Genomic DNA, 27256 nt, shown 5'->3' with positions numbered 1-27256 from the left:
ATGACCTGTCACTGTATAGAGGCTCATGATGTAGGGTCCTGCCACCCAGCCCATTGATTACTACACTTGGTTAGTCAGTTAATTGAATATTGCCTGTTTCTAATATAATTAAAACAAGATAAATACATGACTTAAAGGGCAACATTCCATGAGTTCAAACAGATATTTGCACGTGATGCTCTTCAGAAGGTTAATGTTCTGTGGCTGCGTGGGGCTGACGATCCTTTGCTTGTTATTTTCTGTAATGCTCTTTCTATGGCATCAGACTACATGACCTTAACTATTGATTTGCCTTCGAAAAACCTGAATTTACATTTCAGTGAAGAAGCTAATAACTAATTGAGTTATACATCCAAGACAATAAACGACAAAAGCCATTCCCCAAGGAAACTGGACAAGAGAACAGATCAGTCTGATTTATTTTGAGTAAAGGGAGAAAGGTTTTGTGATTTACAGAGGCCGCTTGATCAGGGGTTGACAAAATGTTTCGTTTTTTATGACCTTCATTGTATAAAAAAAAATCTAAATAAAAAAAAGAAACTGAAAGTAACTTGAGACAAACTTAATAAAATAACTAAAAAGCCGTTCAACCTATAGAAGATAAAAATAAAAAAAATAATTGATTACTTTGGTTAGTCACAGGCGGCAGAACCGCAGGGGCAGGAGGGGCGCTCCCCCCCCCCCCCCCCAAGGAAGATCTCTTTATGGCATGTAAGAGGTATGTATATCTGTATCTTAGAAAATGAATCGGAGATTCCCTTTAACCTAAAAAATAGGTGAATACAGTTTTCTTTTATGTATTTAACCTTTTTCTGCTTCATGAAAGAAAATCTCTGTTCTAGTACACACCCTCTGAATGGTATCTGCCAATGTCAGTGGCAATACAGTAAGCCCAACAGAAATAGCAACTAGTCGCCAGTTTGAATGACAAGTTGTAGAAATCAACAATATCGACCATGCTTGGCAGTATCTGAAAAATGTAGTAAGCACATTTTTGTTTCAAATTAAATGTGTATAAACTCTAAATATACAGGTATGCCTGGGCTCACTTTTGTGTTAAATCTTTATTTACTGTGAAATACTGTAAATACACCGGTCAGTCGACAAAGTTTGTTGGACTTGATTTCTTTGTAAGCGGTTTACTGTGAAACATTTCTACTTATACATGAATATATAATTACCATTAAAAAATAATGCTAGTTTCACGATTCTGCAATTTGAGATCGGTATTTTTATGAAATAAGAAAATGAAACGCTGTTTGTAAGGCTTTTTAAATGTCCTTCATAATTAAGGCACTAGAACAAAATGTCTGTGATTTTTTCATGCTTTGGTTGCAATTGAGCTACATTTTCTGAAGATCTCGCCTCTATTTATGTAGGGCCTTAATTATTTTCAATATTAACTCACAAATTGTTTTGTTGGGAACACTAAAATCAGCACCAAGGGAGCACCACTGACCAATAGGTTAACCAACACTTTAACCGGGGGGGGGGGGGGGGCTAGTGTTGGTTAACCTATTGGTCAGTGGTGCTCCCTTGGTCAGTGGTGCTCCCTTGTTGCTCTTTCCTCCATTACACTCCAGGGCCCTGTTCCATTACTATAATGAATCACTGACGCCACTGCATTGTAAAAACAGTATTTTGCAAATGTGTTACAGCACAATGTCGACGTACCTGAGAAATTGAAAAACAAGTATTTAAAGAGCATTGTAATGAAAAACATCCTAGCAGCTGTTGGTGAGCTCTGTTGTATGCAGTGGTAAACGGGGCCCATGGTGGTTTGTTTTGGCTAAACGTCTTCCACTTTCTAATTTGAGTGCAGGAACATACATCCTGCAAGTTATGTTCCCTGTACCATAGAGCCTGGGGAAATTGAGAGCGACACGTTGAAAGGGTACTCGCTACTAGGGTAGGATTGCCAGATTGTTTAATAAAAATGACCTTTTAATTTCAATTATAATCGAATATTTAATGACAATCACTAGGGTACCGTGTAATCCTCACCTGTGAGGAAGACTTTATTAAGTCGTATTAGATTATTCTTGTATCCCTAGGTATTTCATATATGTAGAACCAGGATAGAAAGTGAATATATTTAGCCCTCAACACATTGCTACCTGCATGCAAAATGTATTACTGATAAAGACCCCTCCTTACCAGTTTATCTTTTGTTTTTGTCCACAACACAAATATCTTTCTTAAGGAAAGCCCTAAAGGCCAGATAAAATAGCATTGGCAGAATTAGTTTTGATATGTTTGTGTGTGCTCCTGGAACCAAACATCCAAGGCAGAATGCAAATCCAGTTAGGAGAGAGAGGGGACGAATTGAGGTGAGAGACATAATTGCATTTTTCTCAGCCTCCCTCAGGCCAAAGGAGGTCTTGCTTATCCCCCACAATGCATCTTGAATTGGTGTAAAATTCAGTTAAAAAGAGCCATCTTGGCTTGAAAGCAGGAGAATAAATTGTGTAAGATTCTCCCTTGCTGACTTTGTATCTATTTTTTCCATCGAAAAGAATAAAGTTAGTCGTGTTTCATGTTCTCACCTTGCCTGCTTTTAATTTCTGTTCACTAAGCGCTTGGTGTTCATCTTGTAGTTAAACATGTCAGTTCTTGAGTTTAGGCACCCACAGTGGCTCTGTTGTATTGCAACGTAATATTAAATTGATACCACTGACTTAGATTAAAGTGATTTTATTAGACTTCAGCTCTCGGGGAGCATACATAATTAAATCTCCTTACAAAAAATATTATTATTATTATTATTAGTAGTAGTAGTAGTAGTAGTAGTAGTAGTAGACGTAGTAGTAGACGTAGTAGTATTGCCAATATTGAGGTTTAATGGGCTTTTGGTATATAAATAATAATAATACATCATGTTCTTTGCCGAAAATAGCAAAATTGATAAATATAAGTATTGTCGGTGGAATACATTCAGTATGAAAACAATAATAATAATAATTATTTATTAAAAACAACTCTTTGCACTAGCATATTTCAGCCCTGCCTGACACCCTCTAGAAACATCATTCAGACACACCAGATACTGTAGCTAAATGGAAGCGTCCAAGGTTAGACAGCCTGGCCCAGTATCAGTTGTTAAACCCTAAACCTACCTGACAGCCCCTCTGAAACTAAGCATCATAAGCTGTGTTGTGCCCTGAATCATTTTGAAATGGTAGGTTTTAAAGTAGAGCACTCCACTGTAAGCAACCTTTATCATGACAAACCAGTCACAGGTGCCCAAGACTGTAACCTATCCCCCCACATCCATAAGAGAACATATTTATTATGGACTTTACAGAAGTATGATAACACTTGTCTTGGAAAGTGAAACGCTTGTTTGAAAAACTTCCTTCTGAATCCCTACAAAAAAGAATCCCTATCTTGTGAGAGACAGTTCCACAGCAGTATTTTAAAACACTGTCTTGTCTGCTTTCACATACCCCAATCAGAACTAATCTTGAACTACCTGTCAGGTAAGGTTGTCCAAGATTATTGGTGTCTATGGGGTATAACATGGGGAAGTAATGCTTTCTTAAGACTGACCAAGACTCAAATACTTGATGGTATGCTTTAAGTGCCTAAACCTTCAATTACATTGAACCTAAAAGTAAAATGGAAAAGCAAAAATGAACACTTAACTGTGCTCCTCCACAACAGGTTATAATAACTCTGATGAGACAAGTATGGCAGCTTGTATCTTTTTATGACAACATTGTCTAGAGCCATTAGCTTTTGGACAGATGTCAACCCAAACTGTAAAAGGTGATGGAAAGTCATCATACCATTGGCTGAGCTGACATTGGTGTTTGTACAGAGGGGAGAGCTGGCAGAGATACATGTGTGCTATTAGATAGTAAGCATTGTTCCACTGTGGACATGAGGCTCGTTTCCTAAATTTATTTGTTGATTTTGGTTTGGCCAGCCCCCCGTGCAAACACAGCTATGAATCGGTGATAAGAACATCGACATGTAAATGTGTGAACAAAGCAAGGAAAAAACTTCTGTGACCTTTTAGAAGAATCAACTGAATTTTTATTTGTATTTATTTTAATTTGACTTAAGCAGTATGTTAATTCTACTGCTATTATTTTTATAGAACTAAAGATAAGGACAACTATATGTTTCCTCACACACACCAAAGCATTATTATACAGTACACACAATCTCCCTTTGATAGCAAGTCATTTGGCTTCCTACTCTCAAATCTACGATCTATAATTTTGAAATATATTGATTTGTATTGTTCCAAGCCAGGCATTCTTTTGAATGGCAGAGTGCCTGTACTGGATGTTTTGCTTTAACAAATAGTTATATTGCATAATTATGATTTGCAAATAAATTAGCTGAAATTGCTAACACAAACTGCAGTAAAAATACAATATGATGATAGTAAAAGTATTACTGAAAGATGAGCTTGATAGATTACATTTTTGTATGACTACATATCCTGGTCCAAGTATAAGTCAGTGCATTGGATATGTGTTTTTATTTTTGTATTTTTATTTTTTAAGAACCTTTTTTAATTTAATGAAACACAGTAGAAATACCCTAACAGGAAGCAGTTCATTAAGAAGGCATGTAAAGTGCTAAACATCTATATTTCTGTGAGAATGTAGGACACCCCTTCGTTTGGATCATCTGTGCTCCTTAGAGATATTATTAATCAGCCTCTTTTCCTTTGAGCCAATCATTAAGAGAAGACTTAGATTCATTGAGCCCTTTTTAAAGTCTATTTGATGGATTCATTAAACAGTTCTTGACTGTTGTTGATTTAATACAAAACAATGTTATTAATCTAAACATTATTTAAATAACTCATGACTTAATGTTTTGTGAATAGGGCCCTGTGGCAGGGAAGCCGATGTGGTGACGTCAGGCCAGACTGCAGGAAGGAAAACACACAGGCAGTACTGCAGGGCAAAAGGTGCGGCGTTCGCCGTTTATTTAAATAATAACAAAAATAAAAGGTTTAACAAAAAAAAAACACACTCACAGAGCGAAAATAAAAGTTCAAACCAAAACAAATCACAAACACAAAACAGCCAATACAGGTCAGGCTGGGCAAACGCTGTCACTGATCCTGTATGTTTTTAAAATTTTCTTTTCTCCTTTCTCCTCTCGCTCTCCCGTACTCTCCTCTGTACACCCACCCTGAACTGAGAGCGCTGGTTTATATACCACTCGGCCATAATCTGCACAAGTCTTTTTACTACTACTGGCAGAGGACTAGCTGCCAACCTCGCCTCTGCCAGAACACATTTAAAATAAAAATAACAAAACAAATGCACGGCTACGTCGTCATATTTATAAATAATAATAATAATAATAATAATAATAATAATAATAATAATAATAATAATACAACAAATACAAAATAATAAATTGCACAGGGGCAGAGCATGTACAGGACTCCTTGCCCTGTTACATATCCCCCCCTTGTGCGCAGCACACTTGGCCCTAACGGCCACCTCCCCCCTCAGTCTCAAAGTCCCAGAAGAGGGGGAAGCAAGGTGTCCATGGGGGCGGCCATGGTGGGAGGTCCTTCACCCCCCACTTCGTGGCTGGCAGCTCCCTTTTCCGGGGCTCCAGCCACACTCCATCTGGCAGCGAAAATGCTGTGGGGGGAGCGGATCTCCTGATCCCCCCCCCCCCCTTTCCTCCTGGCTGGCAGCTCCCCTTTATGGGGCTCCAGCTACATGATCTCCTGCAGCGAAACTGCTGTGGGGGGAGCTGGTCTCCTGACCACCCCCCGCTTCATGGCCGGTAGCTCCCCTTTGTGAGGCTCCACACAAAGGGGCGGAGGGGTACCCCGTTCTAAAAATAAACAAATAATTGTGTACAGGGCTCCTCGCCCTGTTACAGGCCCATAAACTGAAAAAAGGTTTGTATTGTAAATCTTTAACCTATCCCGTTATTATTTTCCCATGTTGCTGTTTGTCAAATTACCTTCATTATATACTGGTACCTCTCTCAGAGCCTGAGAGATGCATTAACAATAATCCAATGGATTGGTAGGATAATGTCTCATCTTTGCAGTTTTTCCACTCTGGCACTCCTACAATCGCAGGAACAGCAATTTTTCCAGTTGTGGCTCCACTTTATTTTTTGCTTGACAAATTTTATCTACTCCGTACATTTCTATGCCTCCAGGCAGCTAGCAGGACTGTCCAATTTTCCGGGCCGTATAAATGAGTCCTGTGTTATCTATTACAATTACAGAGATATTGTTCCAATCGTCTTGCTTTTCTGAGTGTACACGTTTTAAAATTGCTACAGGCAACAGCAAAATAACATATGTACCTATTCACATTGTTTTTGTTGTAATGTTCAGCCTGGGAAGTGCTCTTGATTTGATTGTGTCTAAGAAAGTTACTGGAGGGGATGGGAAGAGAGGGGTTAGGAAAACTCACATCTGAGAGGCCTCACGTTGGACTAACCAGTTGTGGCCATTTAAAGACAAAAGATCAACTTAGACATATAACATTTGATTGTTTATCCCATTGCAGAGGATTATGTGCATTAGACACTGCATTGATTCTACGTGCCCTGTGGCCCCTCCTGAGAAGATATTCGCAGAGTAAAACCGCCCAATCCACATCACTCATTATTCAGGCAGCAACACAAATGTGTTGTATTGGAAACATTGGCCCTGTTTCAATGATAATAAATCAATGACAATGACACTGTGAGTACTCTCTGGTGGCAGAGAGAGAGAGAGAAATGGTGTGTCATGCTATGGAAGATATTCATACATCATTAATATTATCTTCTATGGTGTAGGAGTGCAGAAAGTAAATGTAATGAAGAAATATTGTGCTATATTTAATTTTGCAGTTCTGTTTCTGCTTGAAACGTTATCTTTCCATTTTTAATTACTTGAGTTTGCAAGAAAAGTTCAAGATATCTAGCTAGAACTTCATCACCTATTCTTGTTACAATTCCATTTATTTATTTTTTTTGTCACTTAGCACAATACCTGTGAAGACTTCAGCAGCCATTGTTGAGAATACAGTGGTTATTTGTAAATGTCCAACCAAGGTCAACTTTATCTGGCGGGATTGTTTTGTCATGACAATAAAAATAGTCCTTAGTCAAGTAGTTTTATAGAAATAGTGTTCATGCCATGTTTATATTCATTCATATTTCCCAGTGCAGTTTTGAAAATTGCCTACAAGGTTTTGCCACTTTCAAAAGTCGCCTGGTGTAATATTTTACAGAGATGTAAGGCATTTTGGTAATGAGAAGCATGGTAGTTTCTACTTTCTAGAAAATAGGATTGCTCCACTCATCAGTGCAAATTCAATTGGATGAATATTTAGCAAAAAGATAATCTCCAATCTGCAGGTCTCTGCAAAGCATTGGTTCAGATGATATCGGGACGGTTCAACAAATATAAATCAGTCCTTCCCAATCATACACTATCCCTTGATTCTAAGAGATATTCATCTTCCGAAAGAAAGGAAAACAAGCCCTACTAATTTTAGTTTCTTTCCATTTCTTATACATCTTTAAAAAATGACTTGGTATAGACTGGGAACATCATCCTGTTCCATTTCATCCTATTACATCCTGGTGGCTTTTTTAAACTCTGAGGTTTAAAGCCTCTGTATATGATATTAGAGGACAACTCAGCATTAAACCAAAACACCCATTATAAACACCTGACATTCTTTCCCAGCATTTATAGGGTTGAAAAATTAAATAGCAGGGGATGTAGAAATTGCAATTCAATCAAAGAAAATCGAGAAAAAATAGATGCTGAAGTTCATTAACATTACATATATTACATTCCACTTGAAGAAAAGAGGGGATTTGTTAAAATCCAGCTATAATTAAAGAATATGCCATATTATTATTATTATTATTTTTACAAAATAAATTGGATTTGGCACTGATTGGTGGTGTTAATGTGAGAAATATGACTTGCTGTACATTATTAATAATGTCTGTAAGGGTATGATCATAATTAGGAATAATGATGGTTCCAGTTCTTTGAGAAACGCTCTTATAGATGTTTGATCAATTGATGGAAGCCTTGTTACTGGTGGGTGTTCTTGAAACAATAAGTTCCCCATATACTCAAAGAATTGAGCCAGGGGACATAGAACTTAAGAACACATGAAATCTCACATTTTATTAACTGCTGATGGGGAAACTGATTGAAATCATTAATCTTTAATGAGAAGTAGGACAGCAACCAATTTGTGAATATTGGGAGTTTATTTTAAGTGCAGCTGAATCTGAATAATCAAAAAAGTGTGTCCACGATATTTTACTTACAGTATTATGTAACTGTATTGCAATAATATGCATTATTTTCATACAGCTTCAATCAATGTTCAGCTGAATGGATGATATCTAAAATCCATCATCTATTGATAGTGTCTTGATTTAGGATATATTCCTATTTATGTTCATATGTATAATTCTGTGTTGTTTTTTATGTATTTAGAAAACACATTTTCCTGTGTGGTTTGTACTCATGCCTGTTATTACCTGTGACATTTATATAGCAAAGGACCAGTGTACACTCACTGTCATCGTTGAACAGGTGAAGGCTTTTGATCTAATTGACCAAGACATCATGGTTCAAAGGTTATCTTATACTGGCTTAGACCTCACTGCTACAGAAATGCATCAAGTTTCGATCCATTGGTCTGTTCCATTGGTTCATTGGCGGTGACATTGTGCAGCCTGTAAGGCTTGCGTTTTTGCAGCTGACACTATTTTATTTTACATTTGATTTTCTGTAGAAGATATTGCATAAAGTTGTGGTTTGAAAATGTCTTTCTTAATTCTCCAAAATAAAGACTGCATACATTTCAGTCACAGTGAAATTCATCACAGCAGATAACTCCTCTAGATGGTAACAAAAGTAGAACATTTTATTACAGGTGTCTCCTAGGATAATTATTAGAAATGTGATGTTCATATTGATAATGTCATACACAATGTAATGAAATTGGGTTTACTCTATAGTTAAAAGAAATATTTAAATAATTGCACTTGCACCTAAATATATTACTGAAATTGCCTGTTATTAAATATGTGTATTATGACTCTACCACTGCTCCTTAAACTAGTTGAGCAAAATCTTGATCTGCTCTAACATATGTTTTATAGATTCTTCTCATGCTGTGATATTCCTATACTGGTACTGTAACATTTGCAAGAATTTCAACTGGACCACTTTATCTTGTAGGCAGCACTGGTATACTTTTCTATATAAAGGGAATAAAAGGGCAATGAATCTTCGGCTCTTCATGCCTAAAAGAGAGGTGCTAAAGTAAGCCACTCCATGACATCCAAATTAGACTGCAAGCTAATTAGCAAACACTTGCATGGTGCTCCCTGCAGGTACAAGCAGGCCGCAGTGACTCTCGTTCAACTGCAGTTGGGCAAAGCTGGTGCCACTTACCCCTGTGGTTCCTGCATTTGTATTTTGTGTTGATTACAGAAGTCAGGGTATCCTTCTTATAGTATTTGTAATCACTGAAATAAATCCCACAGAATTATGTAATTCTGTGTGTTAACCTAAAGAAGTGAAATCCAGGTTAGGTAGGAACTGGAGTGAGGGAACATTACAGTTAGGGTCTGGAAGAATGTCCATTTATCTGAATCTGAATTGTAGGGTGCAGAAGATAAGCATATTGTAAAACGGTCCATGTTATATTTAAAGTATGGTACCACTTTGTCTATTTATTCTTTGAATAATAAACATATTTCCAATGTCACAAAAAAGACTAGAAGACTATACAAATAGTATAAATATCTCCAAGAATCATTTGTCACATCAAACTATATGGTACCGTGCTAAGAGAGAGAAAAAATGGAGAGAGAGAATGGAGCGAGTAATAATTTTACAGTTCACTGGTGTGAAATGGACTCTGGTAAATAAAATACATCCCTGCACATTTCTGCACTTTATAAATCTGCCAGGACGCGAGATAACAATCAACCCTCAAATCCCAGAGTATGCGCTCTTGCAGCTGAGGGAATGGCATTTTCACAAGACAGGCACCACTGCTGCTAGAATGTTTTCCAGCTGAAGGGGATCTTTGTGTAGCACTGTAACGGCTCTCATTTAGAGAAATATAAATACACATTTAAATATACTTTTATACCACATTTTTGATAGCTGAAATGCACCATATAAAAATTGATGTACAGTAAAGTGGCTTGAAAATACAGTAGCTTAAATATATACAGTACTGTATGTCTACCACAATACAAATAGAAATTCTGCAGCTTTTGCAGTGGCAACATTTTTGCAATCTTAATGAAGCACAAAGGAATTTGGAGCATATGGTATTCTTTTTTTCTGTCTGTAGTAACTTATTTTCCTCAGGGTAAAAAACAATAACAGCAAGTCATACATTCTGTTCTTCTAATTCCATACTGAACTCAAATTGAAATATTCACGGTTAGAACAGTATACACTATGTGCTTTTTCCCTAAAACATGTGATTGAGAGACACAAAAACAATTACATTTAGTGATGAGATACTAGGAACAGGTTGAAAAAATATAATTTAATTTACTGCAGTTTCTATTTTTTGTAACCTCTTTTTTGTTAAAGAAAAATAAAATCCCTGTGCAAAGTACATATTTTGAAACATGTGGGGGATCAAGTGTTCTGTTTGATTACAGGTTAAAATCCGCCTCTGTATGGTTTAGGTAAATTTGGTATGCATTGATTTTTCACCGTGGCTTAAGAACACAAGTGTTTACATCAAAATTGGTTTGAATATGAAATGAAAATGTGTGTCCTTTATTAAATAACAAACCCTGAGTTGAACTTAAAGTGTGGGCAATGTAGCAGATAAGCCCTGGTATATTAAAGGGGTGGTAATGTCAGTGAAAAGCTGTCTTTCAAGTGTACAGGTTATTCTTTACAGTATGTGTGTGTGAGAGCATTTAAGAATCTCGCATGGGTGTTTTGGGTTTGGCTTAAACTACCACATTCACAATCAATGTCAGATTATACTACAATAGACACAAACTGGAAACTTTTAAAATTCTTAAGTGAAACTTTGAAACTCTTGTTGTCAATAAAGATGCCACTTGTCTCCATTTCTGCCATCTGATAATCTAGTTTTACCTAATTTTATGATTGTGTGTTTGAAGTAATAGAAGACTTACTACCTGGGAATTATTTGTCATAAGTTTAACGTGTGAATTTAAATGAAAATTGTGCTTAAAAATATTAAGTAATATTTGTTTGGCAATCCAGTGAGTCTGCCTCTTTCTTTTATTTCTGTCTCTGTCTGTGAGACCTGGTGAGATTAGAGTGTCTGAGTTCAGACATCAAGAGGAGATTGCAGCACTGCTGAGTGCAAATGGGTTCACGGCTTTTGTGGTCTGTTGCGAAGCTGAGAAGTGATGCGAAAGACTTTAATTTTCTGCTCTTCATCTCCTAGCTGACCCGTGTGCCGGTGGAGTCATGTGGACAGTATACAACCTGCAGCAAGTGTCTTGGCTCTGGGGACCCTCATTGCGGATGGTGTGTTCTTCACAATACGTAAGGAAAATTTTTTTTATAAACAAAGTGACACGCACAAAATCAATAACAGAGAATGAGAATGTCATTTTTGGCCTCCTGTAAAAACAATTTTGTACTTCATACACCGGTGTGACCTATAAGTTTTTTCCTGAAATTGTTGTCTCAAAAGGGGGAGGGGCGGGGGGAGGGGGGGGGGGGGGACTTATACACCGGTGCGACTTATACACTGGTTTTTACGGTGTGTATGTATGTGTGTGTACATATATATATTAAACTGCTAATTCAATGTATTTATTTCATATTTGTTTGTTAAAAATAACTTTAGTGTCCAAAATATAGAAAGAATACCTGGATGCAAAAAGCGATAGAATTGTCCAAATAGCATCTTGCAAATGTTTACATGTATATCATGTCCATTTAGTGTGTGCATAAAGTGTTCAGAAACATGGCCTAACTGCAACATGCTCTCTAGACTGACAAATGATTCAAGAACCCTGTAGTAACTTGAGGAAAACATGACAGAGCAGTCAAATTGCTAAGCAATGTCTAGACTATAAAAGAATTTCAGTGTTAAAGTAATTGATTCTTCTGAAAACCCCCACTTCCACTAGGAAGGCATTTTGCTGTAGTTTGGTCCTCCGAGAGCCTTGGTGACTGCTTTGTGATCCATGGGTACCTTCTGATATTAAGTTCCTGGTGAGAAGCATGATGCCAAGACCCTTGGATAGGTTCCACAAATCCCTGTCCTCATTTTTCAGCTGGAAATTCGATTCCATTGAGCAAGAGCCACAGAGCATTGATTTGGATCCTGCTTATGCAGGGAGTAGAGGAGCTCCAGGTCTCCCGTTGCCATAACGATTCTTTCTCTCCCCTAGCCTAGGTCTGTGTCTGAGAGGTGAGCAGGCCTCTGTGGGCCTAGTGAATTACTGAGTCAGTATAAACTAAAAACAGGAAGCTAGTCTTTTGCTCTGGTTTTGGGGACCTGGGGTAGGCTGCATAGCTTATGAAATGTAGAGCTGGCACAGTGAAAATGCCCATCAGGGAAGGGGTTGTAGCAAGGTTAAAGGAAAGGTTTAAAGTTGTATCAGCAAACTAGAACATGAGAAAACACTGAAAACATTTGAAAACTATTTCTTTATTGCTTTTTTTGAAGGTCCGCTAGTCAGTGGGAGTAAAGCGTTTTAAACTGGATAGCTCCATGCCACACCGCCAAAAATCAAACAGGAATTGAGCCTCAAGGCAGGGAGTCACAATGTCTATTAAAGCATCAATGCTTTAAATCACCAAACTGTAGAAACACAATAACCATTTAAGTTCCCAAACACTGGAATTAAATGTGCTCCAGTCCTTTGATCCCAGGGGGAGTGGCTGGATGTAACATTACTGTCACTCAGTGGGCTCAAATCTCTTTTTAAACTTACTGTAATAATGTAATTATGCTATTTGAGTCACACAGCAACTACTGTCTCAACTTCTTTGGTTGTTGGAGTTAAGACAGAACTGTCCTTCAGCCTGCAGTCCCAAGATAAAAAAAAAATAGTAACAGTGTCAATTGAAAAATGCTTGTGTGCCACTTGCATGTTGGGGCATGGGTACAGTTAAGATCAACAGGATTAGTGTCTGAAAATTGAATGATGATGAAACAGTAAATGAAACCGTCTAGCCTATCGTTATTGGAAAGAGTTCTACACATGAGTGGCTCTGCCCGGATCGTTTTACATGGCCCAGTGCCCAGAGTCCGCAATAACATCTATGTCTCATCTAAGCAGGCAACATGATATGCTCTGCAAAGCTCTGCCTAATTGATTGGCCCTCAGTTTACCTTTCCAAGTAAAAGTCTTTAGAATAGTTAATAGACCTCAGGTAACCCTAGACGTCATAGGCGCCGACTACGGTGGGGCTCGGGGTCCCCAGCCCCCGCTGGAATTTTAAAAAGGGGGCTCGTCCCCCCCCCCTGGGATTTTGATAGGATGTTGATGAACTTGTAAGTGGGACACTAAGACCACGCGGAATGCAGGTTGTAGCTCCCTTTTTGCAATCGCTAATTAAGAAGCTATAAAAATTGAAACACTAGCCCATTCATCCGAACAGCTGGGGAACATAGCAACGGTTTGCATTAATTAACATTCAGATTTTTACAAAAACAGCAATACACGTACATGTATTGGACTCTAAAGGTTTATTTAAAAATTTGTATTTTTTTGATAGCCCCTATAACGTCACTCTACAAAGCACATCTGACAGCGGTACTGAAGCGTTATTTACAAGTATAATAAATGTAAAACTGAGTCAAACAAGTGAAGCAGTCCTGTTTTATTTGTATGCACATGCATATCAATTCATTGCTTTCACTTTTTTTAAACGTTAAAAAAAAGGGAAAAACTATAAACTGAATTCAGTACTGAAAACAAGTTTCAATACTATTCTCAAAACAGCAGGCTGTATTCTAGAGCGCTGTTGGGCCTAGTTTTGCGCTTACATTTGTGTGGATATTTCCCCCAAAACAACCAACGAAGATTGACAGTTTATAACGTTTGAAATTAAATCAGCGATAATACAGTATCACGTCTTTCTGAACAGCTTTTGTACAAGTTTAAATTCCAAATGAAGTTAACTTGGGTTCCACCTTGTAACTTGCGTTTCTTCTCAATAAATGAATTTACTATTTTAACTTATCTCTTCATACAACGCAAAACGTTTTTAGTGAATAAGAAAAAAGAAAGAAAAAAAAACTGGTATTGTTCAAAACTGAAGATTATATAACATGCCTAGGCAAAGATCTGCATGCAGCTCCCAACAATTAGGCACAAAACCCCGGACCAGACACATGCAGATAAGAACTTGAAGCATATGTGGTAGCGACCAAGTGTAAATCACGGTCAGCACATACTAGCATAGAAACAAAAATGATATCCCTCTTCCCACAGTACATAATGAGTAAAAGTTAAATATGTTCTTATGGTTTTTCTTTTTACATTTGCTTTTGTAATTTCCAAATATTGTGTATAATCAGTGGTCTGGTCACAAACGGGTGAGCTGTGCGAGACTTCTCCAACTTGTATGCATATTAACAGCTTACCTAAGGTATGTTTTTGTTTTCATTTTAAAGAATCGCTCATATTGTTTTCTACTGGTTTAAATAATTATTGCTTATAGGTATTGTGGCAAGCTGTGGGGAACTCTGTGGTTTATGAACACGCCAGTCTGTCTGAGGACGTGAGCGCTGATTACTGTTTATTACCTATTGCTGTTTACTGTTTATTTGCTTATTTATGATTACCAATCCTTTTCTCTTTCTTTACTGTATTTATTTGGATATTCATCTATGATTACTGCCCTTCCCCTCTATTTAAATCAACATTTTATTTTGGGAATGTCATTTCTTATTTTCTTATTTTATACACCCTGTGTTTCGGTTAGCGTTATTAATTATTGAATGTTCCTGAATGTGTAACTTGACAACAAAGTACAAACCCACCACGGCCTGCATGTACTGGAGACGAAGGAATTGGTCACGTTGTTTGATTTTACTTGGGAATTTGATATTTGTTTGCACATTTATTTAGCATTTGCTTATTTTGTATTTGGTGTTTTTGTGGTTTTATATTTGTTTCCTTTTTTTCACATTTTATATTTCTTTGTGTAGTTATCACGTTTCCTGTGTGTCCTTTTCCATGCTCATCGTGGTGTGGTTGTCTATGTATAGTTTTAGTCTCTCTACAGACCCTTCTGTATAGTTTTAGTCTCTACAGATCCTAAATACTTGGTGTTTCTTTTTGAACTTCAACCTCATCTGTTAAACTAGAAACCTGACATTTCCTTCTCTCTAATTCTAACTTTCTTCTGATACTTTAGAGTCCTGTGGTGCTCTTTTTATACTTTATTATAAACTGGTTTGAAAAAGACAGTTTTAAACTGCTCTTGTGACTATTGACTTTCATTTAATTAAAGGGGCTTGTGTGAAGGAACCCATATCTTGGTCATGACTTAGACGTCCCCTACCTTTCTACATAAATAAGGGGTGGTGTAGTTTTTGGGGTGTATTTGACTACATTTGAAAGGGTATTCAACTTTAAATTTCCTCTGCCCTAGCCATGGCAGACGCAACAACCTGTACATTTTATTGGAGGGAAACTGTGCTGCAGTAATTAAAATACTGGCTTAGTTTTAGTGATGACTAAATCAGCCCCCCCCCCCCTTTTAGGAAGGCAGGATCTTGCACGCTCTTGTTTGTTCTCTTTTCGCCTAGGTATTTTTTTTTTTTTTTAAATGTACAATAAACTACATATTTCCCATGTGCAGGGCTTCTGCCCTGTCACACATGTGTACAGAGTATAATATAAAAACAACAGCAATAATATTTAAACAATATGGATAAACAACAGTAAGGGAAAACAGAAGACTTGTAGTGTTAACAAATACTCTACTTGTGATTTGCATGTAAAGTTGATTTGAACTAGACTTTACAGTGCACATCAGTTACATGACATTCATGTATTTGTAAATGACTTGTGGATTTGTTTTCTTTGTCAAATCCTCAAATGAATTGGATAATGAATTGATAAAAAGTGAAAGGATGATATGATATATAAATGTTTTAAATATATACATTAATTTAGCATGTTAAATAGGACAGGTATGAGAAGATAATATTTATATGTTCAATAATAATCACATAGTGCCAAGCAGGGCTGTCGGTATGCACACACAGGGTTTAATTTACTTATTAAATGTTGTGGGCAGAGATAGTATGAATTTTGCATAGCAGATTACATTGTTTAAGAAGCAGTACAATTTAAGCTGCTTGAGCAAGTTAACAGTTTTATGCTTTTGTGAATAGTCAAATATAAATATGTGTGTATATATGTGTGAGTGTGTGTGTGTGTGTATATATATATATAATAATTGTCACTATGTGATTATTATTGAACATATAAATATTATTTTCTCATACCTGTCCTATTTAACATGTTAAATTAATGTATATATTTAAAACATTTATATAATATCATCCTTTTACTTTTTACATACATACATACATACATATACAGTGCTGTGCAAAAGTCTTAGACATGTTGCATTTTTCTACTCTGATGCATTATGAGCATCAAGAATTTACTCAAAGCCTCCAATAGTGTTTTCTACTATTATAACAACTTTGACTTGCATAAAGAAGGAAAAACATTGAGTGAAATAGCTTGCATCACTCGATTTTCAAGGTGTGGTATCCGAAGCATAATCAACAAGTACAGTCTAGCGATTTATGGTAAAAGTGTAGCCACTATATTTCCTCATTGGGCTGTATAAGACTGCCTCTTTAATCCACACACACACACAGCTTGCCTCATTGGATCACACTGTAGTGCAGTGGCCCAGCTGCAGTCTCAAATCTATCCCTTCTGGATGTAGAATCAGAAAGCTACAACAGGACAGCATTTAACGTCATCAGGAGTGTTGACATTGACGCAGCATGGCTGCGTGATAGCCCCAGTGGAAAGGTCAGACTCTTGTGTGTTACACTGACTACAGAAATCAAAGAAGCCCTCCATCCATTTCTTATTGATTAAAACACAAAAGAAGAAAAGACTTCAATCGCCATTTTTAGCAGGGTGATGGGAAGTGATTCAACTGGGGCTCGGAGGCAAGGGGAGTATCAGTCCTGTTTATTGAGTGCTACAGTTAATACAATATAGATTTTTTTTTATAGCTGCTAAAGTTATAAAAGGCATCCTTCCCTTTTACCTCTCCCCTCCACACAAACAGACACAAATAGCCTGTTTTATTCAGGTAAGCTCTTTGGAGTCAGCAGTGATTTCTTTTTTAGGAAATTATATATATTAAATGTGTATACAAATAGTTTAAGGGTCAAATCTGTTTTTGGTAATAGCTGTTGTTAGAACCATAATAAGGTCACATTTTGTTAGACCCAAACTTGTGGGTTTAGTCTGCTAGCAGGATTATGACATTACCAAATACAGATGGGATGCCATAGGGACTAAGTCTCTCAAGCTCCCTTGATTGAAATGGAATTTTGAAGTAAGGGATAAACAGACAGAATAAGAGAACCTGGCTGTGTTGTGTGTATTGAGTTGTTTTGAAAACCCAGAAGTGTGAAACTGCTTTTGATCCTTTTATGACTTTATTTCAGGTGTTTCTTTTTTTTTTTTTAACACAGTTCACAGTTGGACATATAGCGGAACAATTATTTTATTTTCCAAGGCAGGATATTAAGACGGAACTTGCAGAACAGGATACCCTTAGAATCAGAAACAGAACATAATTGTGCATTGCAAAAACTTACATACAGTATGTCTGACAGTCTCAAAATACATAGTTCCTAGAAAACTGCCAAAATACGGACAGCTCAATCTGTTTCAATCAAAAACAGTACACTTATCTCTAAGGAATGCATCAGCTTCCAATACATCTTCTTAAGAGGCAAAATGTAGAGAGACATGGGAAATCAAGTAATAACCTGATGTGTAAGTTACAGGTTCAGTGATGTAGTGTTGCAATAATGCAAATAGCTGTCTACATGAAGAAAAATCCATGCCACAGAAGTTCTAATGAGGTGTGCAGCGGAAACCTACTGTTTACGTTGCTCAGTGCTCATTACTGTAAGTACACTGTGGCTGTGCTATCACTATGATGTAATAGGTGTTACAGAAACTTGGTTAACCAAGAGTGATGGAGACAAATATAATATTAGTGGGTATACACTGTATAGGAAAGACAGGCAGGACAGAAGAGGCAGAGGGGTAGCGCTATACATCAAAAATAGTCTTGAAGCTCAGGTGTTAAATCTGTAAGAAAGAAACAACGCAGAATCAATATGGGTCTGTGGCAAAGTGGTCAGTGGATACAGGTGAGTGCAGTGCAAAGCGGATTAATCACACAGACAATTGCTTTCAGGTGTAAGGGTGTTTTATTAACGAATGAAAATGTCCAGAGCCCGAAGGCAAACACCAGTAAATAATAAATGTTGGAGTGATACAGCGGCATGTATCACTCGTAATTGTAATCCCTGGGTTTGACCCGCAACCAAAAAAGTCCAGGTTTTACACACACCAACACTAAACACAAACACAAGACAGTGAGTGAAATTAAGTGCTAGTGATGTGATTTACAGTACTCCATGAAATGCAGGGGTGAAAAGTGACGTCCGGGTTAATGAAGGCTTGCGCTACAGCTCCGGATCGTGTTACTGGTAGTCTACAAAGACAAAAAACAGTTACAGCTGACACTTAACAACACAAAACAAACATTCATGGTTTTTAGTACAGCACAGTATTCCTTCAAGGTCAAATCCAACCATTTACAAAGGAGCAGATTACTTTGCTATGCCCCTATTTTATACCCTCCCTCATGACCCCTTGGTTAAAGACCGCATCCGCTTCTCCAATCTGCGGATGCCACGCCGTTTCCCGTCCGGGTCATTGAGTTCGGGTACCGCAGCTCCATCCCTTTTCTAGCCGGCCGATTTCCACCTACCCACAGGAATAAATGATCATGCCTTTTAGTCCAGGGTACTCTGTTCCCTTTACCTAGTGCCCTCACAGGTCGGGAGGGAGATCTAACACCAAGCGTCATTCGATCTCTGTCATAGGGTCAGAATAATGGACAAACATTCAATGGGCATTATAATAGGGGCATGCTATAGACCGCAAAATTCAGATGCCAAGCAAAATAATCTGTTATGCAATGACATTAGAAATGCGTGTACAAAGGAGAAGCCATAATAATGGAGTATTTCAACTTCCTCCATGTAAAATGGGAAAACCCGGTGGGGAGCACGACAGCTGAAATTGAAATGGTAGAAATGATAAATGACTGCTTCCTAACGCAATTTGTCAATGCACCGACTGGAGGGGAGGCATGCCTTGATTTAGTCTTTTCAAATACCGAAGACAGAATAACTAAAACAGAGGTCAGAGAACCATTGCAAACTCAGATCACAACATGGTCTCATTTTGAAGTGCTTTTTAAAACCACAAAAGTAAAGACTAAAGTTTAAGGTTTACAATTTTAAAAAGGCCAGCTATGAGGGAATGAAACAGATACTAACAGAAGTAGATTGGAGTAAAATAGAGAAAACATCCACAGAAAAAGGATGGCTATTTTCAAAAATGTAGTACTAGAGGTGCAAAACACTTACATCCCAAAAGCAGACAAATCAAAATCTAAAACAAAATGGCCAAAATGGTTTAATAGATCAATTAAAAAAAATATATCAAGAGAAAAAAGGCACTTTACAGGATGTTTAAAAGGGACCAAGAACAGAAAGAGTACTCGGAACTGCAAATGCAAGTCAAAAGTTAGAAAGGCCAAGGGAGAGATAGAAATGAGCATTGCTAAGGGGGTTAAAACCAATTCCAAAAAGTTTTTCCAATATTATAACAGCAAGAGAACATTCAAGGAGATTCAAGGACAAATGACAAAATCATAGACGAAGAGAAAAAAATTGCAAATATATTAAATGATTACTTTTCACAAGTTTTTACAAAGGAGGATGCCCCACAGGTCAACCTGTTCCTATGCAGTTTTAAATAACTTTAGCATAACAGAGGCAGAAGTGTTAAAGGGACTAGGAGCTCTTAAAATAAACAAATCACCTGGGTCAGATGAGATCCTCCCCATAGTACTCAAAGAAATTAAAGAAGTTATTTACAAACTGCAAACCAAGATCATGCAACAGTCTCTTGAGACAGGGGTTGTACCGACAGACTGGAGAATTGCAAACCTAATACAGATCCACAAAAAAGGGAGACAAAACCGAACCAGGTAACTACAGACCAATAAGCCTGACTTCTATTATGTGTGAACTTACGGAAACTATAATAAAAATGGGAAAATTACCTATATGGTAACAGTATCCTGGGAGACAGTCAGCATGGTTTTAGGAAAGGAAGATTGTGTCTAACTAACCTACTTGATTTTTTGAGACCCCTTGTTCGCTGTATTTTTCACATACCTCTTCATAGTAGTGCATACCAATACATCATCTCCTGATCACTCGTTTTATCACCAAACTCCTCAATAATGTGATCCAAGTCATTATTTTATTACTATAACATCTAAAAAAAGCTCTGCAAATGTCTGTGATATTCTTTGAGCGCTGGATGCAGAAGCAGCTATCTTGTTTGTTTATGTCCGTGTTATCTCTGTGGTGCCGGGGCTATCTGTATTCATGAGATACGCCCCTTTTTTCGGCTTCTCTCGGCTCCTATCGGTCTCACTCAGCCATTGAATGGTTTTCTCGGCTTTTTCTGGAGAAAAAACGACTAAAGACCTGTTTTTAACGTCTTTTTTATGATGTTGGACAGGGTCCGACATTGGACTGGAAAGGGAAAACTGCAGTGTCGGACCAGGTCCGACATAGGACCGCAAAGGGTTAAAGAAGCTGAGAATAGAGGGCTTTTAAGGTCAACTGTACAGCGTAGCACTGGTTCCTTACTCTCAATGTACATCTCATGTATTTCTTTTTTTCATAAAAATGGGTTTGCTGAGACCAGGACCATTTTCCTCACCCAGTCATTAAAAAAAAAACAAAAAAAAAACCTGGCTTCTACCTTCTTCAGACTGATGAAACAAAACTTACTGTAGTGAGGTAGACTGTTCTTTAAGTTTGGAAGTTGTGCTGAACCTGTAAGACAATACATCTAGAACTCTACCTCACAACTGTCTATGTCACAGTGTTCTTGGAACATTCATACATTCAGCCTACTTTGCTTAATTTCATCCATGTTATCTGATATACTCTATGAATGTGCAGCTATGGCCAAAGGTTTTGCATCACCTAGCATTTTAGGATTGAGACAAAAAAAAAAAAGATGAACATAAGTTTGATCTTTTATTAACATCATGTAATCAAACAAACTACAAAATGATGTCGCAAACGTCTACCTGGAAGCCATGATAGTTGTACAGTATTTCATGTTAAATTTCAAAATGTCACATTTTTCTATTTTTGTCAGTTTTGTCCGTACTGTACAAAGCGGTATGCAATTCAATATGTTAATGTAGCATTATTCAGCAGGTTTCATTTGATTTTATGAAACAAAATGTGTTAATACTGTAGGGTGATGCAAAACCTTTGGCCATAGCTGTAGCTGGTGCTCTTGGTTGTGACTTCCCAGGCACATCAAAATGACACAGAAAGAGCCCTGCAAGGGAAACTGACATTTTGTCAGTTTTATATGCAGATTTTCAAAAAGAGAACCTGGCCTCACCTGAGAAATAATTTGAATAGGATTTACATTTACATAAACCCCCACCAGGCAAGTGAATGATGTTGCTGACGCCAAGGACACATCTGATTGACAGCATGATCACTGAAGGACTTCGTTTTGTCTGTGTTATTTTAGCAGGTGTTAATAATGCATGCATACACAGACACTTGTCCTCTATCTCTGAGCCCCCTGTCTAGTTTCACCACTCGTTTGTACTTTTCTAACTTCTGTTGATTAGACTGCTTCCCATGTACAGTTATAATGGTCCCTATTGTTACTTACAAATTACCAGGAAATTAAGAGATTTAAATATGCCTGCAGACAAAAAGCCTTAATCCTAATTTTGTGCTTATTTGAACATGTAGGGTCAATGCTGAACCCACTCTTCTGTTTTATGTTGTCTTTACCTTGAGCATTAAAGGCACATAAATGAGGAAAAAGAAGCAGCAACAGTGTAAGGAATACTTTACATTTCCACAGTTCTCGCCATCTGTAATGAACCATTTGTATGTGGAATCAATGAAAATTTACAACATCACAAAAAATGTAAACAGACAATTAAGTCCTTCTTGTGTTTTAATTAAAATAGACTTTAGTTTGGAGAAAACAAGCAGTGTTCCAAGAAAACATCTTGCTATAGCCAATGTTATCACGGATAAGAGTATTGACTCCCCCACCTCCCCATAGCATTGATTTTAGTTTCTCTTTTCACCTCTACTCAAGCTAACAGCTACTGTTATAGGTCTATAAAGTAAATGCAAGCATAAAGTGAGCAGCCTGCCCTTGGAGGGTATTGGTGCTGTGTTGTGAATTGGAGGTAGTTAAAGAACAGGGCAGCTGTTCTGTTGTGTTGAGTGCAGTGCTTTGAGCTACACATTTCTCTGTAAAGAGTTTGACTATTTGCCATGCAGTGACTAAAACAAAAAGGAATTTGCATCACTAAAGACCTTCCAGTCTTTGTTGTGATGTAGCTTTAAGGGATGACTTGGCCACATTGATGTTATTTAGATGTTCCTTCTGTTAGACAAAATTGCTGTAGCTGATATAAACAAAAGAAAAAAATTATAATTATTGGAAATCTAAAACATTGCATAATATACTGTGTAACATATAAAATTCCAATAAAATGTACTACACATACATATTTGATGTCTGTTTCTATTAATGTTGAAAGATGCATTGAGATACGCCATCATTGACAGTATCGCAAAATGTTCATATGTATCATCTTTAACAAATGAAGATATGATTAATAACTACTGTAAATGGAATATATATACATATACATATATAGTGCTACCCCGTTATAATGGGGTTGTCGGGGTACATAATTAGGATCTTATAACGAATATTGGCATTTTTTTTCCCGAAATGACTTAAATGCCCACAAGCCAAATTAATATTGCGTACGGTGGAAAATGAAGGAAGGAAGCACACACAATTTGCAGGTACTCGAATCCACGGTTTATTGGCACGATTATTCCCGGCACCTGTTAGCCTGGGCCACACCAAACAACAAACAGTCTTGCACTCTCACAGCAGCTTGTATCACTCGGCTCTGCCCGCGATGACGTAGGCACCCCCCTATATACTTTCATATCCCCGCCTCTTCATCCCCTATTTATACTGTCACACATGACCCCTTGGTAAACGATTGCAGCCACTCCTCCAGTCCGCGGCTGCCATATCATTTCCCTTCCAGGTCGATGAGTTAATGCACCTGAGCTCTGCCCACTTTCTAAATGACTTCCTTTTAACCCTAGAAATGAAGTGTCAGGCCAAACAGTTCAGGGTACTCTGTTCCCGTTACTTAGTGCCCTCACAGGTCGGGAGGGAGATTTAGCACCAAGAATCATTGTCTTTCTGTCACATGTAGGTTCTTTTTTTTTTTTTTTTTTAGTTTCTATTACAGTTTATCCTAGCATAATTCACAATAACATCATTTTACATCAATTTAGAATGGGGACATAGTTACTTTATGTATCAATAATTTCTCACTCAATTCCGCCAAGAACAATTTAAGCACGCAGACATAGATGCATATTTGATCCTTTATGGTAATTTTAATAGGAAAGCATTATAATCTCTGCAGGAATTATTGTAGTTCTAATGGTCCAACTTCTAGAAATGAGGGCCATTTTTTATGTCACCCCAAGAAACCATGCACTGGTAAAAATAAATAAGTGTATAATTACATATTTAATGTTGAAACACATATACATAGATCTGTTATATACTAAATACCTTTAAGGGAGGTAGGTGAGTAGACTCCGGTCTAAAACAGTTTAATATACTATAGGCCTCAAATAACTGCAAAAGCTATAAAGCAATATAATCAGTCAGATCAGATACATTTCTTTTACATTAACTGTGGGGATTTTAATCAGATAAGTAATACCATGCTATTCAAAACACAGTGCTTCTATTCCCAATGTGACATAATGAAGGTGTCTGATCTGTATTGAGATTTTCCTTGACAAAGATTACTTTATAATAAGCCTCATTTGCCTACTGCAGGAATTGTGGGCCTCTCCCAATCGTGGTTTATTCTCGTTTACACTTGCATTGGTTAGCATCATTCTTGGCTCTTCTAATTTACCACAGTTTATCCTTGAAGAAATTGTTCATGCCATTTCCTATAATTTAAATGTTCATAACTAGTGTGGTATAAAGTGGTGACAAAAAAGCTGTCATGCAATATCAATCAGAGTACCAGCCTTAGAGATAGACAAAAAGCCACGTAAAACCACATTTGAATCAACCAGCATAATTGCCTCTGTGCAGGACCAACTGTAGAGAACATGTCATAGTTATAATTGGATGCTGTCTAGGAAAAGGTGATTTGTCCAGCAGTCTATAAACCTTATTCTCTGTTGGCCTTCCTATAAAAACAAATATAAATTGATTATGTATTAGGGGGCTTTACTGAGGAAAGGGTCTGCAGTAGCACTGCAGGCCTGGGGAAGTCTGATAAAAACAACAGTGGGACTACTTTTTTGACCTGCACTTTTATCTTCTGTGCTTCAAGGGATATCTTCCATCGTCATATGCTATATCATAATAACGTCTCAGTAGTCACTATTATATACATATCAATATCTTTTACATATGTCTTTATCTGTATATCAATGTATAGGGTGATAAGTAACAAAAAACAGAACACAATAAGGGTAGCTTGAAATTGTATATATGGAGCATATGGCCATAAATGTCTCCACCAAAACATCAAATGGTTGGGATGAATAAAAGGACCTGTTTATTTAGTGGATAACTTCTGTGAAAATGGAAGGTATACTGCAGCATTAGGACAACATCCCTTGGACTGAACTATCCCACTGATGATTCTTACTGACAGTGCTGTCACACTTGTTAATTATGCCTGCAAGCTGTAGCCTGGAACTAGCCATAGCAAAGCAGTCCGTATAATAAAACATCTTTAGACATTACAGGGATTATGCTTCATTTAGAACTATTCAGGCAAATGCATATAACATGCTGCTATCAATTACTATACCAATTCCAGTTGCCAGAAGGAACAGTAGCTCATTAAACTCTGGCTTCACCTTCTGTGCCAATGTGAATACAAGTATACTAAATGGGTATAGAAAGATAAACAAAAATGTAATTAAACCAGAAACAACCTGACACAAGTTTAACATCTGAATTATATAAAATCTGTTATGAGTTTCTTTGGACTAGCATTTGACACAATACGTCAAAGTCTGTAAAAAACAAAAACAAAATGAGGAGGTGCTACTAATCCCCCCCCCCCCCCAATGTGCATGCATGACGTATAATGACATTTAATTCCCAATTGGGTATAGTCTCCAGACCCTTTTTGACTGAGGTCTCGGGGGGGGGGGGGGGGGGGGAGCTTTCTGAAACTCCCTTATGGGCTGTGTTTACAAATTGAAAAATTTGAGAATCTCATGAAACTGTCAAGCCACACTGCCTGAAAGGCTGCTGTATACACAGTCTGTCCATCGCTCACTGTCATCTCTCTGTCACCATGATGTGCACTAAGAGTATAAAAAACACCACAACCCGCATGATACACAATCAGATGTTCAACAGAATCTCATCTGTGCGGCTGGCTGGAATGTAATGCAGTTATAAATGCGTAATGAAAAAAGACCATCTCAGCAAACTCTGGCTCTGACTTTTCATCTTCTCAAAAATGTGTTTGAAACATATTCTACTGTAAAACTTAAATAAGTAATTATAAATCCAAATTGTTTACTTATATTTATTTGTTGCATCCCTGAAACACATATCGTTGCAAAAAACATTTGGCTCACGGTAGTCACTTGGGTCAAGGAAGGCTAAAATTTGGGAAATGTAAACAGGTTTGTGACAATACCGAATACACATAGAGGCAAAACCTTTTTTTTTTGTTTTTAAATGTAGTGAGTAGACACAAAGGAATTATTTTTTTGATTTCTGGATTTGGTTTAAGGCTTTTTTTTTTATCCACTCCTGCTTTCAGTTGTCTGATTTTATGTATATATTTTTGTGTAATTTCAGCCTCAACCACTTGTGATTTTTAACATTATATTGCCTTTAGTAGCATTCGTGGGAATAGTTTATTTTTTAGCATTATTATTATTATTATTATTATTATTATTATTATTATTATTATTATTATTTTACTTCTTAAATTTTGGTAACCATTTCAATGTAGGTTAAAGTGTGATTGTGACAGTGGGATTCTCTCCTACTAGGGTTCCAATCACTTTCCTCAGGAAACTCCGTACAATTAACCTTTAACCCTTTCAGGACCAAATATTTTTCAATGGGATGCTCCCGCAAGACCAGGCATTTTTTGGCTCTCTTCCTATAAAAATTCAGTTAAAAAGTATTTTTTACAGTAGCATCCTGGAAATGGTGTCATTTTTTTCATATAAAGTACTTCAGAAACCATTTAAACTTTTTTTTCAACACTATCTATACATGTGTGTGTGTGTGTGTTAAGTAGTTTGTATTATGTATTCTGCTTAGAGATACATGTATAACACATTATTCTATGACCGAGGGACCTTACAATACTTCTTGAAAATTGTTGAAAAATATGTGTGTTTCAAGCCTGTACTGCAAAGTATGGTGGTCCTGTATGTCATCAAAACAAAGTGCTTTTCTATCACGTTTATACGATCGCAGTTCTAGAAGCCCACTTCAGTATGAACGTGTTAACATGATCCCGGTCCTTAAAGAGATAATCAACAGATTTTCTGTTTCCTCTCCAAGAAGTGATATGATTTGATATTACTGCAGTGATGCATTGCTGAAATGAGAGGCAGATTAACCATGTAATACATATTGTTAGTGAAGTGGTGGATCATGACATTGCAAAATGTGTTGGATTTTCAAAGAGAATATTTCCACACAGTGAGGTATGCACTCGGATTGAGGCAGCTACATTTGAAAATGTTCTGTGGTGGCTATCGTTATCTGAGCTTCCTAAACTGTAGTGCTGGTTGGAGTAAAGCTGCAGTAAAACCCCTCAAATGGCTTTACTGCT

General features: G+C 37.2%; 1 protein-coding gene across 1 annotated transcript in view; it reads left to right on the top strand.

Annotated features, from left to right (window-relative positions):
- Positions 1-27256, top strand: part of LOC117415471 (plexin-A4) — a 224419-nt gene that overhangs the window by 107922 nt on the left and 89241 nt on the right. The window contains exon 5 of the mRNA XM_034025896.3: positions 11427-11527. Coding sequence (XP_033881787.1) covers positions 11427-11527 — 101 coding nt within the window. The remainder of the gene's footprint in view (positions 1-11426; positions 11528-27256) is intronic.

Source organism: Acipenser ruthenus, chromosome 7 (genome assembly GCF_902713425.1).
Source record: "Acipenser ruthenus chromosome 7, fAciRut3.2 maternal haplotype, whole genome shotgun sequence".
In the NCBI taxonomy this organism is placed as follows: Eukaryota; Metazoa; Chordata; class Actinopteri; order Acipenseriformes; family Acipenseridae; genus Acipenser; species Acipenser ruthenus.
The sequence above is the reverse complement of the archived record's forward strand: the minus strand, read 5'-3'. Positions and strand labels throughout refer to the sequence as shown.